We start from the raw sequence: 23,220 nt of genomic DNA, 5'->3' as shown, positions 1-23,220 counted from the left end.
TGACAACAGGAATACTAGCAGCACCATAATACAGCATATAATTTTATTTTGAGGTGGGGAGTGTGACTACCCACTATTTATCACATTAAAATTTCTTTATTCTTAATTTAATATAGATACCAGTTGCTTTAGTTCAAGTAACTTGGCAGAGATTCAAATCAGAATATATACTTTCAACAAAAAAAAGAATAAAGACATTTTTTACTTGAGGATAACTGATACCTTTCAGCATCTGAGCGTGATCTCCTCTTCCAATCTCCTTTCGGTGACATAAATAAAAGATTATCTCTCATCAAGGTTAAGGAACCAGAGAGTGCAAGGGAAAGATGAGCAAGTAATTTGGATACCTTAGTTAGATACATAAATCTAAAAATGATGGAGGGAGGTGAGGGAATTTGCTTTATGCTTGGGAAACGTACAGAGAGCAGGTGACATTTCAAAGGCTGCAAGACTTGTGCTGTCTGGTCAGGGAATCTCTTGAGAACAAGTTCCAAACGCCATTCAAAGGAAGACTTGGGTGTCAGGGTTCTCCCTCTTTGCCCGTGTTCCCTCTGCAGCCTGGATTTAATGAGTTGCAGGCTGAGCAAGAACTACAAACTGTAAAAGGATCCTCATACAAGTAGCATTATCCACAACTGAAGCCTGAACTGCCTCATCTCCAAATCTGCAAGCTGGAGCTTTAGAGACTCATACTAGAAGCCTGTTCAAATGCTTAATGTACTACTCTATTACTGATAAAATAATAAAAATCCTTTTTAGTTTATCCTGGTATCCATGACAGCTAAATAAAAGCACCTGTTCAAGTGATCCCTTGACAGTACGTCCTTGAAAAACATAAAGGCACTGCAACCAAACATCCCCAGGAGAGGTCTCTCTTAGCAACATTAAATAAAATTTTTACACTTCATGGATCAGCTGCACCATTAACACTCTCATCTCAGAAATCTGCCACGTCTAAAGGTCTTGGCCTGCATCAGTTTATTTCTGACATTCACAGAGGAACAAAGACAGAGAAAGAAGAAAATATTTTGTTAGGACCAGTCCAGGTAAACTGCTGGCAAAACTACTGATTCCACAGTCCTGGTTCCACACTTGGAATTCATTAAAAGAAGCCATGTTTATGGCAGATCCCCACTCAGGAGAGCTTCAAAGACAAAAAGTTTCAATGGTGACTAGCCCTAAAATAAGCAATTACAAAACAGATCCAGATATACTTATATTTTTCTTCTTCCTCTTAATACATACAGGTACATTACTTCTTTACTTTTTGACATTATTATGACCATAAAGCAAACACCTATTATAACAAATATATAGCAAATTACTATTTCTTGACTTTTACTTAAAAACAGGTTTCTTCAGTAAAATTCTTGTAGTTTTTGCCAAATCCATATAGAAATCAGGACCAGAACTATAATTATGAAATTATGAAACACCACATTATTAAAGAATAATACAGGAGGAAGAGGGCCATCTAAATAGCCTAGCTCCATTATATATCTTCTAACCTGTAAGTTCATTCATAAACTTCTCCTTTTTCCATCTACAAATCCCAGGTTTTGTACAAAAGAAAACCATTTGTTATATGTTACTGGGAAATAGACAAGAGCCTAAAAATGCTGTACAAGAAAAACTGAAAGATCTGAAAGTGGTTTTTCCAATTCCATGCAATTAGTGAAAAGAGCACCAACATGCGGTACTGAAACAATATTAACTAGTCTTTGTTTTATAAACAAAGAAACCAACATCCCAACCTCAGGATTAATAAATTGAGCTCCTTTTGAGACTCCAGTTAGCGATGGTGCTGGAGGCCAACATGCTACTTTGGAAAAAAAAAATTGGTAGTAATCCTCCAAGTCCTCTCCCAAGGATTCTAAAAGGCTCGGTCCCAGTCAGACACTGAACCACTGGAATCAGCTGCTTTCTCCCCCAGCCTGTGTAGGTGTTGTGCCAGGTGTATGCTCAGAGCACACAGCCACTCTGCCCTGTGCAGAGTCCTGGAATCAGGAATTATATGAACTGGAAACAGCAAAAAGTCTTTGCACTGATGTTTCTGCTTGGTTTCTAACTGGATAATACAATGATAAAATGAGCACACAGAATAGGCAAAATTGTGAGGGATCATCATAAGATTTATTAATGTTCTTTTTTGCTTTGATGCACACAACTAGGGTACACCTTTTATAAACTATTATGAATAAGGACTTAAACTGTATAAAGGCTTCAAAGAAGTTTTCAAGTTTAACAAGTCAAGCTTTAAAACCACTGAGATGATTTAAGCCAGCAGAAGAAACCTGCATCAAAATGCTACAAAGTTTACATGAAGAGTACAAATTACAAGGTCAATCAAATTGGGGGGCTGGGGGAATTTAATCACTTACAAGTACTATTAGAAATTCTTAGCATGAAAAGTGTTGGCTTTAACAAAACACAAACCATTAGCAAATTCGTTCAGAAAAAACGTAAAACAACCATTATTTTCCATTAGTCTGTTTTCTTGAGCTATTAGAAAACATTCCAAACTGATTTACAGTCACAGGAATCAACTTCACAGATAAATTACTTCTGGATTCCCAGAACACATTCGACGACCCAGTTCAAGTTTCACAATCTTGTATTCAGCCCAATAGACTGTGTTTGATTAGATGCACATTATCTGCCTTTCTGCTCCTTCACACAACCCAAGAAAGGATTGCTTTGTGACAACTGGATATATAGTTATAAACTCAATACACAACAGTCTTGCTTTCTGGCTCTCTCCAAACTCACACAAATTCTCAGCTCCCTGCACAAACACAGGGAAAAACCAAACCAACCAAACAAAAAAACCCCAGAAGCGTCAGTCCAAAAATTGTCTAAATTACAGCACTTCAAGCGTAAAAGAAGTTCCAACTTCTTGGAGAAAGCTGACAGATAATCTGTAATAATGAGCTGAAACAAAACATAAGAATTTTAAACAACAAACTGCTAACTGGTTCTGAGGTACTTCAGTGCTTTGCTGGATTGTTACATTTGTCCAGTTTTCTCTTCTCCTCTCTGGTAGTTACAGGGACCTGATCCAACAGTGACATAAAGCTTGCTGGAGTTAACAGCAAGGATAAACACCTGACAAGCCCATCTAAAGACCAGGTCTCATCTTTCACGGCAACCCACAGAGATTTCTTCATTCATCACCATTCTGATGTCTCAGTTTGGTACCTTCCCAATGAGTTACAGGGTCCCTCTCTGCAGAGAAGCAAACAAGCAGGCACACAGAGAGCAAATCTAAAAAGAACCTCAGGAGATTATCCCTTTCCATCCCATTCTATTAGCCTCACACAGGTCATTCCTCCTAGGTATCTATCATTAAAAACAAAATTTGCTCAAAATTTTCATTCTAAGTAGCATGGGCTCCATCTGTTTAAATGTTTCTTCCTGTTTACACCAAATCTTTGCTAGCGAATCCATTCACCATCACTCACTCTAGGACAAGGAGAACAGTTTATTCTCTTCATTTTATTTACCTGAAGTCTTCTCATGTCTAACTCCTGGCCATCTCAGAGTAGTGCTTACCTTCTTTTCAAAAGCTTAACTGCCTTGATTCACGCTTAGCTCAAGATGCACAACACTCTTGCTTGTGGAGACATCACGGATGGAGAAGTGCTGGCACCTGTACACGACTAACTTGGACAGGTACAGTCAACTGCACCTGGCACAAGGAACAATTGGAAAACAGAAGTGTTGTACAACAGCAGGTCTAGATGTTGTAGTGCACAAAAATACGGCTCAATTAATCTCTGTGCGTTTGGGTCAACATAAAAACAGTGCTGTAAATTCAGAAGGTGCAGCACTTAAAGTACTTTTACCTGACTTAAAGGCGTACATTGGTTTGTGTTTTTCCGGACAAATGCTGCTTGCATTCCAAACTTATATGATTTGTCTTCACACAGAATTATTCTGAAATAATTTTCACTGATGATTAGTCCAAAGTGGAATAGGTCACTTAGGCTAAAGAACCTCCTCTGATGTTAAGGAGGATGTTCAGCTGTTCAAAAGTGTGTCACTATACTGTCATATATTGCACTCATCCAGTTAACTTTTAAGTATAAACAAATATTTTTGGAAAAAGACAAAGCACATCCACAAAAAGGTTACACATGAAGCTGAAAATAATTAAAACCATCATTTTTTCCTATAATTTTTCTTCTCATATATAATACAATAGGATTTCTGCTCTTCACTTTCAGTTTCTGGAGATATAGCCCATTTTCATATCGTGTGTTTGACACATATGGTGCCCTCCCTTTTTAGTCAAGAGAATTTCTTAGCTCCTCTCAATAAGCATGTAAAATATTCAAAAATGTTTACATGTTCACACTGAGTACATAGAGATAACAAGACAAACTGATAGGGAAAAAATTCCTACAGAAACATATTAGCCACAAAACCATATATTCCAAGGGTATTATACAGTCTAGTCTTGTAGCCTGAGAAACTTAAGAGCATAAAGAACGTTCAGTAATCCTGCAGACTCAAATCTCAGCAAAGCACAGAGTGAGAGAAAATCACCACACCTGAGTGAGAAACCCGGACTGGCTGGACAGAGGCACACAGGACTGTGGAGGGGAAGAACTACAGATCACTCTCAAATACCTGCAGGAGAGGGAACTCAAAGAGGAAGAATGATGATACTGATACAGACCCATCAAGGTAACACTATTTAAATGAAGCACAACTGCATTTGCACCACTACCTTCAGTGAGTACCTCCATCATGTCCCTCATTACATACGAAGCAGGTGTTTGTTTTTTTTTTAACAAGGAACATCAAAAAACATTCAATACTCAAAATTTCTTAACGTTTAGAAAAAGCAGGGTCTCCAGGACACTTCTCACAGACAAGTCTATTAGTTATGAGGTGGAAATACCAAGATACACACAGAGTTTTGTTTCATACAACACCACTTTAACTCAGGTTAACCAAGGGTCTCAGAATCTCCTTTGCTGACTGTTATGCAAAAAAACCACAACCAGAGACTTACAGAGAAGTCCACGCTGTAGTCTTTCCTTTAATTTTTAAAGAAGATGAGAAAAATTAAGGAGAGGTAATAAAGATACTGAATCAAATGCAAAGCTTAGGTGGACAAGACCACCTTATGCAGTCAAGTATTATTTGTGGAGATGACAGCTACAAAGATTGAAGAAAACCAACCCAAACCATTCTATGATTCTAAAAACATCTGCACTTCTTAAGAAAGCTTATAAAAATGGCTTTCTCCTCCAGAAGATCTGAAAATAATTTAACTGAAAATGGGGGGGCAATGTATCTTAAAACACCTTGCTAATTGCAAAAAAAGGTTACACTTCAATATACTCCATGGAAAGATCAGAGTGCTGAAATTCCAAACAGGTGTCACTGCAATATTTCATCATTTTTACTAAAAACGTTGACTGTAATACAAAGTGCTCTGGGTTTTTTTTCCCAACTCAAAACAAAACAAAAAAGAATTGACAAAACATATTAATTGCACCCTGTCACAGCACTTAAGTACAATGAAGTTTGGCTAAGCAAGGGCTACTTGGGAGTCCTTAGATATCAATATCAAATTATTTTATCCCACTAGTCTACAAAATCCAGAAGCTAACATCCGTTCAGTAAAAGCAGTGGGATTCTAAAACCAGAATATAACTGTTTTACAGCACAGCAGAAACATTACTGTACAATACATCACATTTATGATGCTTCAGGATTTCTAGTGGAGGCAAGTACAGACAAGTTTAAGAAATACAAGCTGAGTCCAGAAACACTCTGATAAAAGAAAAAACCACTGTATTTTTGCTATTATCTGTTTTCTACTAATGCTGAAAGCACCTGCACTGTAACAGAATGAGAATTAAAACAACAAAATGCACTTATAAGTGCTACACTGAGCTCTGCCATGCAGTTGTTCATTAAAGAATTACATACGTAATGACTCTTGAGAGGTAAAAAAGTTTGAGGGGAAAGAGGGGGGAAAAAACCCCAATAAATTCAAAATCTCTGCAGCTGACCTAGTGCACTGAAGGTTAAATGTATGCTGTAGACAACTCTTTATTCAGGTCCTTAAAAGCATTAATGTTGCAGGAAAATTGGCTTACAGATCAGCTAGCTAAGACTGAAGCATTTAAAGATTAACTCCCTTAAAACTTTAATCACTTCAGGCCTTAACTGTCTAATCTGCAACCCAGTTTGTCTCTCATGTCTTACTTAAAATAAGTAGTAAAATGTTCAAGCATCAGATTTTTTTCTCAGAAAAGATGCCTTATACCAAAGTGGCAAAACAAAAACAGCACTAAGTGATTAGCACTTGAATTTTAAAAGTATTGATTTTGACTGCATGTGTAATGATTTCCAGAGACTCTGCATTGGGAATCTCCCAAGTTCAGAAGTTCTTTAAAACTTTTCTACTTTAAATTCTGGCCTACTTTTAAATGTCTTCAATTGACTGCAAGCCTGAAGACAACAAGCTGGGGTTTGGTGGGGGATTTTTGATACCTTTCTTCTCCCCAGCCCAACTGTGAAGCTTTAGCAGGAGTGAATATCAGTTAAGGTCTCAGAGATATAGCTCTCACTCATAATTTATGTATGTCAGAATGAAGGGGGATATCTGTACAAGACTGACTAAGGTAAATCAAAATACAAACATACTTTGAAAATATATAAATACCACTCCTTTTTCATACCTCGAGGTTTTTTCATACCTCGGGTTAGTTAGAACTTGAAAGTTGAGTCCATTTTTCCATAAAAGACATTCTTCACATCAATTTAAGAGTTCATACGTGAAGCTACTCAAAGGTGCAGAAACACTAAGCTCTGCAGCAAAGGCTCTACACAAAAGAGTAATAAGCTGATTCCAACAGCACCAACTCCTCCTCCTCTAGGAGGAAGTAGGCATCCTACCAGATCTCAAAGGGACAACAGGCAGCCTTTCTTTCTTCAGAAGCACTTCTCTTAGCATCAAAACACAGGTAAGCTGTCTTCAAATGGGTGTATTAAATAGCCATTTTTAGAAATTACATTTTCTAATTTAAGTAATTATTTGGATAAGTGATTAGCTTGTCTAGAAATGTATGTTAACTTCCATACTTGCACGCACTTTAAATGTAAATTACTAATTCATGACACTACTACTACTACCACCACCGGATGCAGCGGGAAATTTTCTTCCCTACTACTCACAAAGTGCACAAACACATTTTATCTAGTTTAAACTTCAGACATGGTACCTATTTCTAGGTATGACTTTCATTGGCGTCATTAATATTAGCCTCCCAACACTGAGTAATGCAGATGACATTCAGTTTAGCTAATTTAGCCCTGAGACAAAAATGAGTTTACAGTGTAACATTACATACCAAAGCTTCCTTCTTTGATGTATAACTAATTATGATGTCTAGAAAGGCATACAATGGAATAAAAACTGGATTATAAATATGGAAAATATGCAGAAATGTAGAGCTAACTCATTCACCCAACATACTCTCTCATGCGTTCTTTCTACAAGCAAGAACAAGAAGTTTGATTATCCTAATTTTAAACTGCTCTATATGTCTCAGCTGACTTTAGAGGGTTATTTTTAAACTTAAGCTGTATCTGAAACAAATTCTTTGAAAAGACTATGGAGAAGGATACCCAAAGATGTTCATTTAAAATATCAGGAGGGGCAGTTATTAGACTGCTACATTCTAAATGCATTCTTTTGAAAATCAACAACTTAAAATGCTTTTCTGAGCCAAATGCTTTATTAAGAATAAGTATAAATCTCTTTACTCCTCAAAGTCAACTTACTTCCATGAAACTTGAGGAATCACTGTAATTATTAATAATCCATTACAAAAGACTTCGGGCACCTTTTGCAGCAATTTGCAGGTGGGCTCACTTATCAAATTCAGTTATAAGCAGAACAAAACCAAAAGCTGTGAAGCCTTTAGAGAAATGGCAAATGCAAAGAGTGTAAGATTAAGGACAATCTCTTTAGGTCATTTGAGGAGATGCAGACAAGCAGAAGGTCTAAGAAGACACACTGACCGAGACCTACTGACAGTATCGTTCCCTCAACAGGGACTCATGGTTTTGCTCATTTATCGCTGACAACCAGAAGACACAAAACTTGTTTAACAAGACAAATTAAAGTATTTGACTTCAATAAAATTTCATGAAGTATATTTCTGTCGAATTTTGGACAATGTGTTTGTTCCCTAACTTTATGTGTTTGTAATCAGAACATAGCTATCATGCTGCACACACAAAAATAGAAACAGTTTAAGTAATTCTTAATCCTTTAATACAGAATACATATACACCAAATATAACATTCTTCAGTAGAGTTCAAACTGCAATTACATATTATAATGGTCCAATTCTCTACATAGTTGTGTCAAATTACCAAAACTACAAATACAGTCAAGGCTAAAAGTAAAAGTTGAAATTGGGTCCTCATCTTTCCTAGAAAAGATGTTCCCAAAATGACCCCTTCTCACTCAGTCACAGGCAGGTCCAGTAGGCACAGTTTTTTCCATGCTAGCCCATTTTGCAAAACTGGGCTCAACAAAATGAAAAATATTATTTGCACTGGTTTTATTATCGAACTTTTAAATTTACCTACAAAACTCCACTCTTTATACTGTCTTAATTTATGTCTCAGAAATCTGAAGACGAATCCAAGCCCAGAAGGGTGGGGGGCACGCAGGGCTGGGGAAAGAGAAGAGCCCTCCAAAAAACTCTCAGAGGACTTTCATCTGTAAGTTTTTGGCTGGAGCTTGACCAACAGCATCTCTAGAAGCTACAGAGATCACAAGGGGTCCAAGCAGGCATCTTCCACCTCAAAGTATTAAAGCATGAGGGGTGGGGGTGTGCATAGCTCTTTTCCACTATTTCCCCCCACTTTGTTTCATAAAATGCCATTAACAACACGAATAGGAAACAGCTATTAGACAATTTGGGGATGTAGTGGAGCCCCCATTGCTGGAAATATTCAAGAGGAGACTGGACAGGGTGGCAGATAATCTCAGCTATGCTTCCTTTCCCATGAAAGGCTGGACCAAATCATACTTCAGGTCTCATCCAACCTGGGCTGTTCTGTGATTCTGTAATGTGTGATCGTATCACCCACTACATGCCCATACAAATTACCTGATTCAACCTCTACTATTTGGAAATTATAAACCCCTCCAAATGTCTAAATTCAAAGAATTCACTTTGTAAAAAGAGCTGCATAGAGCTGTGTGTGTGGCACACTGAAATCATCACCAATAATCAGCTGAAGATCTTCACAGCAGGAGAACTAACTTTGACAGAAGACAAGATTCAAACACCAAATCTCCCTTCAGTGCTATCGCTAAGCATGAAAAGCTTTGGCATTTTTCCTTCATAAGATAGAGAAGGGAGCTTGACATGTCTTTCAGATACAAACCATTGCTTTTTTTCTCATTTAACAGAAACCATTTAATTCCATATAGATCCTTCACTCAAAGGAGAGGAAGTACATTTAAGAGGATTTTGATTCAAACTACTCATAGAACTAAGTGCTATTAATAAATATGTCTATCTTCAGTCTCATACACATTTGTCAGCTATTCTATTTTTACCTTTTTTTCCTTTTCTTTTTCCTCAAGGTTTGCCTGTTACCCCCTCAATGATATTAAAGCTGCCCTTAAGGTGACAAACAGAAAATGGTAACGCAGATTTTTTTCCTTTCCTTTCCATGAATTAATATTGATTCATGTTACACTCATCCAAAACTTTGAAAAAAACATCCTGCCAAAATCTGACTCTCATAAGTAATTTGCTTTAGTACTTGGATCTTTGCAATATTTCTAACTCCTCAATCTTAATTAACTAAAATTTTATTACCACACTTGGAAAGCAGATCAAAATTTGACTGATTTTGCCAATTGGCTGAATCAATGTCCTTAACTTTTAAGTCATCAAATTTCGTTTTACTTGGAAAGTTTAAAATCTTAATGGCTTTGCCTAATGAGTCACTTGAGAACTGATACAGAAATAATGTTTTGTCCCACCAAAAAAAAAAATAAATCTTCCTTTAGAAAGGTGTTTCTTGTCATGCTAACATCCTAGAATTAAAATTAAATGGGAGATAATATTAAGGTACAGATATATCCCTTAAGCTTGACTGTTTTAAGAGAAGCTGTGCTTATTTATTTCACATTATCACTGGAAGTCAGACACATTGCTTTCTTTGAAATAGGTAAGGGAGATTTGTGTGACAGTATAAATCTTAGTATGACTCAAACTCTGGCAGTTGTTTAAGGCAAGATCAAACCACCTAATTCGACCTCAAGAGAGTTGTTAAAAAAAGAAAACATCTCTAAGCTTTGGTATCCAAGTTTATTTCTCTTCTAATGAACTACAACTGTGTGTACTTATCTGAACTCAGGCAGCAGTCAGCAAGCATATGCTGGCCAGGAATGTATTAAGTAGAGAATTACCAGCTAGAGCAAACAGCAATTGCTATAGAGAGTGGTATAATGTTGTAAAGTAATAGAAACACTTCAGAGAAGGCAGGAGCTTCCCCTGTTTCAGCACAGCAGCGCATTGCCAAATGCAGAGTTATGCAAGTGTACCGCAAACGCTGTAACCATCCCTCACGTGTGTGGGAAGTGGTGCTCACCCCGGCAACTCCTGCCTGACATCCCCCTGAAACACGGGGCTTGGCCTTGGCCGTGAAGAAATGAAACCACACCGCTGAAGGAAACGAGCACCCAGTCATGTACACAGCACAGGGAACAACACACCCCTCTGCTGCGCCGGGGAGCAGCCAGGGAGCTGAGCACTGGCTGGGGGGGATCGTACTGGTAAAGGCTTGCTTTGCTTGCTGTATCGGTGTAACCAACTCAGTGAAGGGTCTTTGTCCTCTGCCACTGATTTTGCCCCACTGTACAGACTTTTATTTTCTACTGGCCATCTCCTTCTCTAGCTCATCCTGTCCCAGAAGTTACTAAGGTCACAGCAGTGAAAGTTTCACTCTGACTTCTCAGAAACCTAATTTGCAGAATACGGCCACAGTCCTTCATTCCTCTTCAGGAATTTTAGAACCAGATGTTTAGTGAATCCTTGATCCAGATAAGTAAGATACATCTTTTCACTGCATCTCACAATATGAGACCAAGGAAGGGAAAGAAGTGGCACCTTGAGAATTGTCTATTTAAAATGGATCCCTACTCGCCAGCCTTGCTCAGTGTACTGCTTGTGGAAGCAGCTCTTACCAGCATCTGTCAAGGACAGAACACTGGGTAAAAACTGACCACTTTAATAAATTCAGTTTATAAGGGAAACTATTTTTATTTTTTTAAAATCTACAATATACAAATACACACTTGTAATTATTTTAACATGACAATGAAAAGTCATCTGCCATCTGAGGGATGTTCCTAAAAATGTAGTCAATTATACACCTACTGACACAAACAAACATTTCTTCTAAATGCGCTGTTTCTAAATTTGCAGCAGACATTTTCCACACTCTAAGAATGTTTACTTAGTGGTACAGACCAGAATAAACTAGCTTCTGTTAGCCAAAACTATTATTCTTAAAGCTATTTCCTATCCCCTCTACATGCATAATTTCTACCCATTCCCTGCTGGGTAAGATAAGACAGATCATTACATGAAGGCAGATGTATCTCCCCATTGGATGTGAAAGAAAATTCTAAAAATTACAGAATGTAATGCAAACTTACCAGCTCTATTCCCTGTGGAAAAGGAGTGTCTTCCCAGTCCTTCTGCGGAAACCGTTGTATTATTTTCCCCAAACCTTCTGTTGGTCCTGCTGAAAGATAAAATTCTATTACTTAAAGGCAAACTGGTGGAATTTAAATCACCCATACATTTAAGAAAATTTTTAGAATATACTCAATGTTAGGAAATTTTTCACCACAAGAGGCAGAACAGGATCCTCAAATATGTCTTGCATGTCACATAATAAACACAGTCTTAAGGTTCTCCATCAGTAACACGAGGAGTCACTACATGAAACGAAGCCAGGAGCTGCATCCAGCCTCTGCCTATCGTGTGTCTTTTCAAAATGACAGATGATTACTGATAATTCTAGTCTCTCCCTACAAACAGTAGTAAGTTAAAAACTAATAAAACAGATAATGTGATATTTAGAAAAGAAAGCACACAATTGTCAACCAGCGGTCTTCCAAAAGAAGCCTACAGACTGAAAGAAGTCTACAGATTAAAAACCAACATGATTCATCTAGGACACACTAGCTCCTTGCCAGTATTTGTCGTTGGACAAGTCAACAGTGGTTTTCCAGACAGAAAGATGTAAAGAAAGCTGCTAATTTCTGATAACTTCTCTGATGCAATTGTCTTCTTTTTTTACCCATTCCTTTTCGGGAAGGCACGATGGTATAGATAGAAAGCCCCTTGGAAACACCGCAAATACACCACAATTGTAGCATTGCATCATCCTGGATAGTACAGGAATGCACATACAAACATGAATTCTGTTCTTCACCTTCTGAAGTCGGGAGTAAGTACTGAAAAAATTATAACTTTCTTTTCTTTTTTTTTTTACTGGATTTTAGCTCTGGGATACACCAACAAATGAACATGGCAAAGTGAAAGCCATTTTGACATTAATCAATACAATCCAGAAGGAATGCTGAAAACTAGGACCATTTAGAACTGAGCAGTGCACAAGATAAAGTTTGCAATCAATAGCCGCCAACTTCTGTTTTCCACATTTCAAGCATGACCCTCTGGGTGAAGAACCTTTTCTTGATACCCAGCCTAAACTGCTCCTGACACAACTTCAGGCCATTCCCTTGGTCCTGTCACTGTCACTACAGAGCAGAGATCAGTGCCTGCCCCTCCTCTTCCCCTCAGGGGGAAGTTGTAACTGCAGTGAGGTCTCCCCTCAGTCTCCTCCAGCTGAACACACCAAGTGCCCTCAGCTGCTCCTCACAGAGCTTCACCTCAAGGCCCTTTGCCATCTTCACAGCCCTCCTTTGGACACTCTCTAATGGCTTAATGTCTTTTTTATATTGTGGCTCCCAAAACTGCTACAACATTCCAGGTGAGGCTGCCCCAATGCAGAGCACAGCGGGACAATCCCCTCCCTCAACCAGCTGGTGATACTGTGCCTGATGCCCCCCAGGACAGGGTTGGCTCTCCTGGCTGCCAGGGCACTGCTGACTCAGATTCAACTTGCCATCGACCAGGACTCCCAGGTCCCTTTCCATGGTACTGCTTTCCAGCCTCTCATTCCCCAGTCTCTAAGTACATCAACGGCAAAGCTGAAATTTGCTGACCCATCACATTCAAGGGGATCACCTTTTCTCTAAAATCATACTACAATTAAAATTCAGATTAAACATTAAAATTTTTAAACATTTTCTTATAAATTCTCAAAGCTATACTTTGATATTAAGAGGCAGTACAAATTATGCATTAGTAGTAGCAGTCCATGTGCTGCTTCCTCCACAGACACCCAAGCAGCAGCAATGAATACATTATTCTCCTGACTTTACCACAGAAAACAATTTTCAGTCTGACACAACTCAAGTCTGCCAGCACAAATCAGTGTTACAGTGCAAAAAAAATAGGCTTCCCTTAAGCTGCCTGCTAATTTACAGTTTGAGTTTGCTGCTATCTTAAAACCCACCAAAATTTTTGCAAGATATTTAGGTAAACCCAATCTTATGGTTTATTAAGAAGCATTTTCTCCAGTTTATGAATATTTACACTTAACCTTCTCTGATTGTCTCTTGAAAATAATTTAGGAACAGATGTTCTTGGCACAACGGGCATATCAACTACAAAGTGCAAACTCCCAAGAGCAATCTTCCCCCCACAAAAGCACACACTGATTGTGATTCCCACGGGCAGCCTGCTGAAGAACTGCAATCAGACTGGGTTAGGATGAGATCTAAGTAGCAGTAAAAGATAAAATCTGCAAGTTAAAAGCCAAAGGAGACATCCCATTACAGAGAAGCTGCAGAGATGCCCAGAAAGCAGAGCTAGGATGTGCCAGAAACCAAGGAACAAATACAGACATGGTTACAGCCTCAGTTTTCGTAGGGAAAAAGAGCTCCGTATCTCTTAGACTGTAGGAACTGAATAGGGTCACCAGTCACTCATTTCACTTGTTTTAAGATCAAGTGCTCCCCTTATGTACTCTTTCACACCATCTTCTACTGAATTAGCATTCTTCTCCCTTCCACCATTTCATCTCAACATCCTTCCAAAATGAGGAGGCATAAAGGGAAAGGCTTCACCATTCCCTCCCTAAACAGCTCTGGGAAGGGCAGAGAGCCACACACCTTCCCTCCTAAGGCAGGCAAACACACTCCAGCATTCCTTCTTTCTTCTACAGACATCCAGTCTCTGTTTCCTTCTTTCGTGTAAAAAAATAACCGAACAGCTACATTTTCAACCAGATATGGCAGGAATTGATATGTATTTTATTGCCAGCATGTAATAAACAGCCTTCAGCCTTCTGTGTTTTCCTCTTACCCTTCACCTTTGGTACCCTTCTCAGAGAACTTGTCTTTCCTTTATGCAGTCACCTACTTGATAGATGCTACTACTCTCTTTTTCACTCCAAGAGGGCTGTCCCCTCACAGACTCAGTATCAGAACTTCTTCTCTTGTTGACTTAAAAGTCTCAAATTACCATGTTATCTACTTTTCTAAGTCATATCTTTATCAAATCTCTTCTTCCTATAGTTGTTCTAGGGCTGGCAGGTGGCACAAAGAAGATACAGCAAACAAATGCATCCAAGGCATCAGTGAGCATCAACACCTTCCAGGTAGAGCAAGACTTGTGGTTCAGAAGCCAATAGCAAGAAAGGGTAGAAGGCACAAGGTGAACCAAGATATCCAGACTTCCTAGAAAAGGAAGTATCAATTATAGCAGCAAACAGTCCCTGCTATGTCTAAGGCCCCTAAGTTTCTCTGTGGGAACACAGGAGACTTTTTCTTTTACTCCGAATGCAGATCTCAAAAGACTGAGACCTCTGACACTACCAACTACACTTATAAATAATGAAATCATATTTTGAAGCTATCAATCCTTTCAGTTCTCTTTTTATTTGACTGCTACAAAGACCCTCCCTATATTACAGTATAGGAACTTCTTTTAACTCAGAATGAAGAGGTGTACAATTTTTTAAAAAATTTTTAATAGTCTCTCCTTTGTGCCAAAAGGTTATCAGGTTTTTTAGGTTACTTTCCTTAGAAGGTCACCAATGCTGGCCACCAATGTTAGACCTTAATGTATCTAATTCCATTTCACTTTCAAGAAGGATTCTAAACCTCCATAGGAATTTACTTGAAAGAAATGCACTTTTGAACATTTTCTGAAAGCTAGAATGAACTTCTTATGCCACCTGACCTTGCACTTCAGTTCACTTCTGGGATCAAATGTCTTGGAGGTCACTGTTGGGAAAACACTCTTGAAAAACAGGAACATGTTCTATCCCCCTCTAGTTCAAGTGCAACTGATTTGGTATCCAAGTTCTCAAAAACTTTACAAAAGGATCCTTTTCTGAACAGCTCACAGGATCCTCAAAAACTTTCCAGTTATTAAACAGTCAAAGTTAAGGTCCACAGCAGTAAAGAGAAAGTTCAAAGTTTATAAAAAGAGTTCATGGAAGGGTGCACGCAGAATATATCACAGAAATGCAACATTTTAAAGGAAAAAAAATTAATGGTTCTGTATCCAAGATATGAGCATTAGAAGAGAAAAATAAGTATTCACATTCATCAGATGTGAGTAAAAAAATAAAACCAAAACAAAACGACAACAGAAAAAGCACAGTTAATCCTTCCACAGAAAAGTCCTGTGATAGAGATTTACAAATCTACTAATAATCCATAAAATCTAACTACTTCACATGATTTCTTAAATTGTATACAACACAAATAGATGGGAAACACTCTTTCCATCCCACTAAACTTTGGGTTGGTTTGGGGGGATTGTTGTGTTTGCCTTCCTTTTTTAAATGAATCTGCAATCTTCCAAAATCAAGGCAATTATTCAGAATATCAGAGTTTTGTATGTTTGCAATTATGAAATAGAATTCATTGTAATTTGGTAAACTTGGAAAACAGACAGAATTATTCTTTTCAATTACAAGAATTACTTGGTGAGAAGTTTAGACCCAGGATCACTTGAAAGAATCTCCATGCTACAAGGCAGTGAGGACCTGGCCTGCTCATGACACAAGAAGCTTCTAACTTGGATTGGAAGTGTACTTTACTCAAATACAGAAATTTTAATTTATTCCTTATATAGAAGCAAAAAGATAAGCAGAAAAGGTCTGTCTGATAGACTGACTGTACTCCTTCCCATGAATGCAAGTAAAGTTAATTCCCTTAATGCTGCTGCACCAGGTTAAAACCTGTGCAAGAGAAGACCCGGTAGCTGCACTTCTATTTAATAGTAACACCAATTCAGTACAGTCTGCTCACCACATTTTCCCAATACTTTATAGTTCAATTACTGTTGATTCTCTGTTGGCATTTTTCAATCCAACTAGTTGCATAACAGCAGAATTGTACTAAGTCCCTAAATCCCATGGTTTGGGGTGAGGGGGTGTGAAAGACAGCTGCCTTCAGCTGACTTTTACTAAACAGTCCAACTTGCAGCAGAGAAGTTATTTCTGAAGATAACAGGTCATTCAAGAGATGACTGCAACTCAACACCTAAATGAATTTGCATTCTCAACTGCTTTAGCGCAACAGGCAGAAACAAAATAAAAACAGACCATGGGATTTCAACAACTATCATTTGTTTCAATATATGCTACTAGTAACTACTGACAACTTTGCAAAAATATCAAGGTCACATGATGACAAAATAAAAAAAAAAAGGTGATGAAGATTTTCCCATGAAAAAGTTTCATGTTTCAACCACATTCCCTCCACTCTGTATCCAGTCTTCTTTCAAGCACTTTTTATTAATTAACACTACAAGGACATTCCTTCAATATCCAAGTGAAACTGCTATTAACTAAAGCTAATTAAACAAATGTGACACCACATTAAAAACACACACACAGTGAACAGACAGTGAACACCAGCAGTGACCTCTTCAGTCTGTGCCTGCTCGTATCTGCTTTACAGATCACAGATCTACCAAGATTTCAGAGGTTTTAAGAACATTAGGAAGAATTTCTTCTCAGAAAGGGTGATTAGACATTGGAATTGGCTGCCCAGAGAGGTGGTGGAGTGACTGTCCCTGGAGGTTTTAAGGAAGGACTGGATGTGGCACTTACTGCCATGGTCTGTTTGACATGGTGATGATCGGTCAAAGGTTGGACTTGATGATCTCAGAGGTCTTTTCCAGCCTAATTGATTCTGTGACTCTGTGAACTGGCATTCATTAACACTGACACCGTGTTTTTAAATTAGAAAATAGGTTAGTCCAGTGTCAATGACTTCAGATAATCACAGCCAGCAAGAAGGACCTTTGTATCACCAAAAAAAGGATTCCTGTCTTTTGGTATCCTTTCAAATAACGGGCAAGCTGCCCCAAAAACATGGTGGAAAGCCCATAGCTAGCACTGCTCACTGAATTCAAATCAATTAGAAGTTTTTGGAGGTTTTTGAAACCACTTAAACTCAGATATACTATACACACCACTCAGACAACAAACTACTTAATGCAGCACACGTGTGTGAGCATAGCATGAACAACCTGCATATTAACAATGTGTTCCATGTAAACCAGGAATTGCTTTCTTTATTTATTATATTTACAAAACATGCCTGGAAGTAACATGAATTCAAAAGACATATTTCCAACAAAACTCCTGCCATTATCATCATTAAAACCGTAAATAGACCCACATTATCTTAATAAAGTTATTCCTACAAAAACGAAACTATCCCTATAATTCAAGCACTTTGTATTTTCTTTCTTTCATTTTGTAGTAGAGTATTTTTTTGTCATATAAAGTGACAATGTAAAGGTATTGCAGCAATTTTCAAAGTTGTAATTTTGCACCTAAGGCAAAAAATCATATTTTCATTTTCACTAAAGATGTCAGGTAATAATAATCACCATCATCACCCCCATCCAACAGAATCTCTACCTTTAAGATGGTTTAACTCTTTAATCCATTAAGAATCAAAGTTGGCTAGAAAATAAATCAGGTTTCAGATTTTTAGACCTTTCATTCTTGTCCCTGTACAATACATACACACAGTGAATTGCCCAAGACCAAACCCCAAATTTCAGCCTGTAAGAATTCTGAATGAGCACTCTATACCTTAAACTAGTAAGGAAGAAGCAACTTTTCTCCCCAGCTGATCTGCCCTTTTTCTCCTCCTTTTCCCATCTTTTTCTTTAAAAAATACAAGCATGCAACACATTAAAATTCTGGCATAATTTGCTGGTTCCTGAACCCTAGTCCCCTAAACTCCCTTCTTATATAAATCTTTCCCCATGAAAGGTCACATGCCATCTCTTGCTTGCCCTTGAAATTCCAGAAGCGAGCTGTTAATGCAACTTACATTCCAAATTAATGAGAACTGTGATAAACTCTGTCTTTTCACTTACAAACCCCTGATAAAAATGCATTTGAGCACTAAGTATTGTTAGCCATACACACAAAGCTTTGAATGGAAGCACTTCGGTGATCTGACACAAAAGGTATCATTTTCAGGTGTGAGAAGAACATTATAGATCACAGAGAAAGAACATCAGTAGCTATGCCACAGAAAATACTTCAATAGATCCTACATGTAAAGGTAACAAATAATTTCAGTATTCACAAGTACAACTTTATATGTTGGGAGTTAGAAACAGTGTATGAAAGATGCACAGATGCAGGTGGCAGAGCACAGAACCATCTATCCCTCTCGAAACAGTACTAAGTGCTAAAGACATCACTAAAATCTGCTGTGAGGTAAAATCCTTTTCATATCAAAGTTCTTAATTTCAAAACAGCAGAAGTTTTAAACTATCCAGGATTCTTGTCACTTTTAGGAGTTCCGGAAAAGCTCCTCACGGAAGCATGAAGACAACTCATGTTCCATCTTGTATCTCCGCTTGTAAAAGGGAACAGAAGTGTACCAGAGATCTCCCCCTACCTTTAAATACATCACTACAGAAATCTTGATGCCAGAAGACAGAAAAGACCACAGATATCCCCATTTTAACTCAGCCCATTTTACAGAAGTCAGAGTTGAAACCAAAGTGAACAAGAGGCCAAAGGAGAACTAACATTAAACACCTAGAAAGGAAAATATTTCTTTCATAGGCCTAAAACACATGGCATGGCATTCTGAAAAAATCTGTCCAACCTCATTACAGCACAGGCCATGTGCACCCTAAAGTCTGAAGTAGCCTGGACATGGACATTTATGTAAAAGAGTGTTTAACTCAGATGTATTCTAGAGAATAAAGACTTTATTGCAGCCTAATAGCCACAGAAGGTTAAACAAAATGCTGGCACGTTTAGGAAGATGGAATGAAGACGGGTTTTGTACAGTGACCACAGACACTATTTGTACAACTGGCACAACTCAATAGTCAGTTCATCTTAATCAGGTCAAAGAAACGCATGCAACAATCCCGGGAATTCGAACGACAGACGTTCTGGAGGCTTGCCATGTTATCAAGGATGCAACAAATAATAGGATAAGACGATCCTCAGGCCCTTTTCTTTGTAAACAGGAAAAATTTGTTGAACTTAGCAGGGGAAAAAAAAAAAAGTAGCATTTCAATCTTCTCCCAAAGTGTACTGGCACTGCTAGTCAGGACTACCTGAAATACTTGGATGGTCCAAAATCCTGAATGCCTCGATATTTATTTGACTTTGGCAGTTTTGTAATTTGCAGAGCCATTAACCCATCTTATACACGAGGGAAGGAAGCACAGAAAAAGGGTTCTACACCCCAAGGATGTAAAAAAGCAGGCTCAACTGACCTCACCTGAATCTCAGATTAGCACCTTATTCACAAGATCATCCTTCCCACTATTGCAATAGATATTCTCCTATGCAGGTCAACAATAATCTTCATTACTCCTAGGTAACAGAAGTCATTTCTATGCTTTGTAAATAAGGGAGGAAAACTATTCTAGCTTTTAATTAAGTTAAAGCAGGTGGCAGAAGGGGGAATGGCAATACATGCCATATCTCATTCCACTAAATCAACCGGTGTTTCTGCTGAAAGGAGGTTAGTGGTAAATAATCAGTTAGGAAACCTCTAAAAGAGGTTTGAAAAGTCTAGGGAAAATTCACATTAATGGATGAACTTCATCCACTGAAATTGTACCAATGCCAAGGGAAATGAAAGTGGATAAATACCATAAAAAGCAGAAGAGGAAGTAAATAGAGAAAAGTGGAGCATGGGTAGAAGGAAGAGGAAGAACAGGGGATGTCATAACCATCACCATAGGTTAGATGCATATTTAGCTACAGCAGTGCCCCTCTAACTCTGCTCAGTAGGATCCAGCACTGGCTGATGATGCACACAACAATTTGGTCGACCAAGGCTCCATCGGTGTCCAACCCTTCTGAAGGAACATACCAAACATCACAAATTCAGTATTACCCTTGGAAAACCGTCAGCCGTGCAAGGTGCTGCCTCATTCTGAAAGCCATGCTTGAGAACAAAACTGTAGTGACCACTGGTAATGACCTCACTGATGTTTTTTAACTGTGAGTTCTGTAAAAAGATGTTTCTTTTTGCTGCCGTTGCACCCACTGTCTTTGAGAGCTCATGTAGGATCTTCTGCAATGGCATGAGCTGTCCTTTAAAAAGCTTTTTTGTCCTATAACCAATGAAGGTGCCAGTTACTATTGAAGAACCCTCACTAGCACTCCAACTCCCCCAAAATTTTACCTGGATAAGTTACTGATACAATTAATGCAGCTTGGCTGCAACAGTTGGACCTCAGGACTCTTCCTTCCAAACAGAAGTTTGGGACATAACACACTTCTGGACAAACACTGTATTTTTGCTGGGTGGACAGTAACAGAGCTTTCCAAAAGTCTTAAAAGAAAACAACAGACAAGAAAGCAACAATTAATGTTAAATCATATTCAAGTAATTCCCTATCTAGTGGTGGGCATGATATTCAAGAAATTGGGAAAAAGCTTGGGCAGCTGGCAGGGAGAAAGTTTCCTGCTCACTGACAATTCCCCTTCTTGTTTGCAAACAAATCACTTTTGCCAGCTTCAGCATAGGAAGGGAAGATCAGACTTCAAAATAAACATGCTTAGTTAAACAAACAGTCTTTTGAACACACCCGACTGAAAAAGACTTCCCAGTTGTCCTGGAGAAAATATTTTTTATTTTCAAGGAAGGTATAAAAAACAGGATGCCAAAACCACACTCAGCTTTGTACTCTGAATCAATGTCTTAAGTTTCACAGACTGCTCACAAAAAAAAAAAAAAAAAGAAAATTTAGGCAGCTTCTCAGTTCTAACAAATTACATATACTGCTCTAACAAATTATATACACTGCTCAGCTTTAAAAATAACCCTGCCTTATCTACTAAATATGATCTCTGTTTTCAGCGAGTCATCTTCCTTCTACAACCATCCTTTGGAGTTATCTTTAACTGAGAAATCCAATAAATAAAAATAAGCTCCACTTCGAAATTTCCTAAACATAACTATAACATTCTAGTTTTACCAAAACACTGTTACCTTTTCAATATTATTATTTCAACATATTAATCAACACCCATTTCAGCACAGAAAATTAGAATGCATTACAAAAACCAGCGTGAGTAAATACTTCTACCTTTTTTACTTTTTGCATGGTTGTTTTTTTAACATGGCAAGGTTACAATAAGTTTACAGACATTTACAATCCAGAGATGTAAGCTGCTGTAACTGTAATCTGATTTTGCTGAGTATAAAGAAAGCTATTCATATTCTAAAATTCAGCAAGGACACGACTTCACGAAAAGGCTTTCTACATTTAACTCTTAAAGAAGTATGTTCCTGTGCTGAAACTTATTTTTCTAAATCGCTTTACAGGAGAAAAATAGGAAAGGAAGACTATCTACAACAGTTCTCTCTATCAGTATTCATACAGGACTCCTGAATATGAATATTCAGGTCAAAATGAAATAATTAAAACAGACCCTAAATTAAAAAATAAATGAAGTGTTTCAGCATATTTAAGTATATCAGGCTTTAACCTCTATTATGTGGAGTTTTTTTCCTATTACATTTTTTTTTTCCTAGGAGCAGAGTGGAAACAAAGCTAAATTGGTGCTGGAGGGAAGGAATCCCACATTTATAATTTTACTGACTATATGCTACTTGTTCAGATATATAAAATAACTTCTGCAGGCATGTTTGGCCATATTCAGAAGAAGTCATAATTAGGTCTATGAATGACATAATATAGATAAAAATCCTAAATAATATTCAGACTATCAAACTGAATATGGAAAAATGTTACTATGCTCTACTGAAAATGTTAAGAATACAGTTTAAGGGTTTTTTGAAATCCTCATCATTCATACTTGTGTGAACATTGATAAACAAGGTTATAAAGCCAATACAGAGAGAGATTCCTTCTGTGACATTCTGTGGGAATAGGAGAGAGTCACGTGACAAAGATAAAATACTGCTCAAAGTAATTTAAGAGCCACCTACAGTATCATAATAAATTACTGATTTTGAAAATCCATACATATATATCATCATGAAATTAAAATTTTTGTAAGTCCTTTCAAGCCCTACAGAATCTAGGTAAGTTGCAGCCTAAATCATAAGCAAAAACTCTGAAGAAGCTTCCTAACATTGCAATTCTATTTCCAGTTTAAAAACTGCTCAATAAAAAATAAAGGGAAAAAACCAAACAAAAAAATCCACAAGAATTCACTACAGAAACACACTAAAAATCCGGATGAGGTGAGGAAGAACAAGCAGCACTATGAGCAACAAGCTACTGAAGGCTGAATTCCTGAAAGCCTTGATCTTGTGCAGAATCTCAGTGTAAGGCTCTGATAAACTTCTCTGGCACCTGTAACACCTGCTCCACACAGCCTGGTGTGCACTGCTACTGCACTGTGAGCTTTTGCTAACTTTGAATACTTGTACAGTTCTCCTATTGGTCCACCAACTCCCTAGAAACTTGTCCAAACTCAGCACTTTCAGTATCCCCTGAGCCGCTCTTTGGCTCTCGCAGGATATCTTCACCCTCCCCCAGTGGGTTTCCTAAGGAAATGAGGTTTCTGCAGTGCACACTGTGCTGTCC

At 38.0% G+C, this 23,220-nt stretch overlaps 1 protein-coding gene across 5 annotated transcripts in view; it reads right to left on the bottom strand.

Moving 5' to 3' along the window:
* Positions 1-23,220, bottom strand: part of SBF2 (SET binding factor 2) — a 258,173-nt gene that overhangs the window by 197,495 nt on the left and 37,458 nt on the right. For 3 of the 5 annotated variants that reach the window (XM_027651193.1, XM_027651189.1, XM_027651191.1), the window contains exon 2: positions 11,718-11,806. In XM_027651193.1, coding sequence (XP_027506994.1) covers positions 11,718-11,806 — 89 coding nt within the window. The remainder of the gene's footprint in view (positions 1-11,717; positions 11,807-23,220) is intronic. The other 2 variants (XM_027651190.1, XM_027651192.1) reach the window with 1 other exon arrangement.

The sequence above is a fragment of the Corapipo altera genome, unplaced genomic scaffold, assembly GCF_003945725.1.
Source record: "Corapipo altera isolate COAL_440 unplaced genomic scaffold, ASM394572v1 78, whole genome shotgun sequence".
Lineage (NCBI taxonomy): Eukaryota > Metazoa > Chordata > Aves > Passeriformes > Pipridae > Corapipo > Corapipo altera.
The sequence above is the reverse complement of the archived record's forward strand: the minus strand, read 5'-3'. Positions and strand labels throughout refer to the sequence as shown.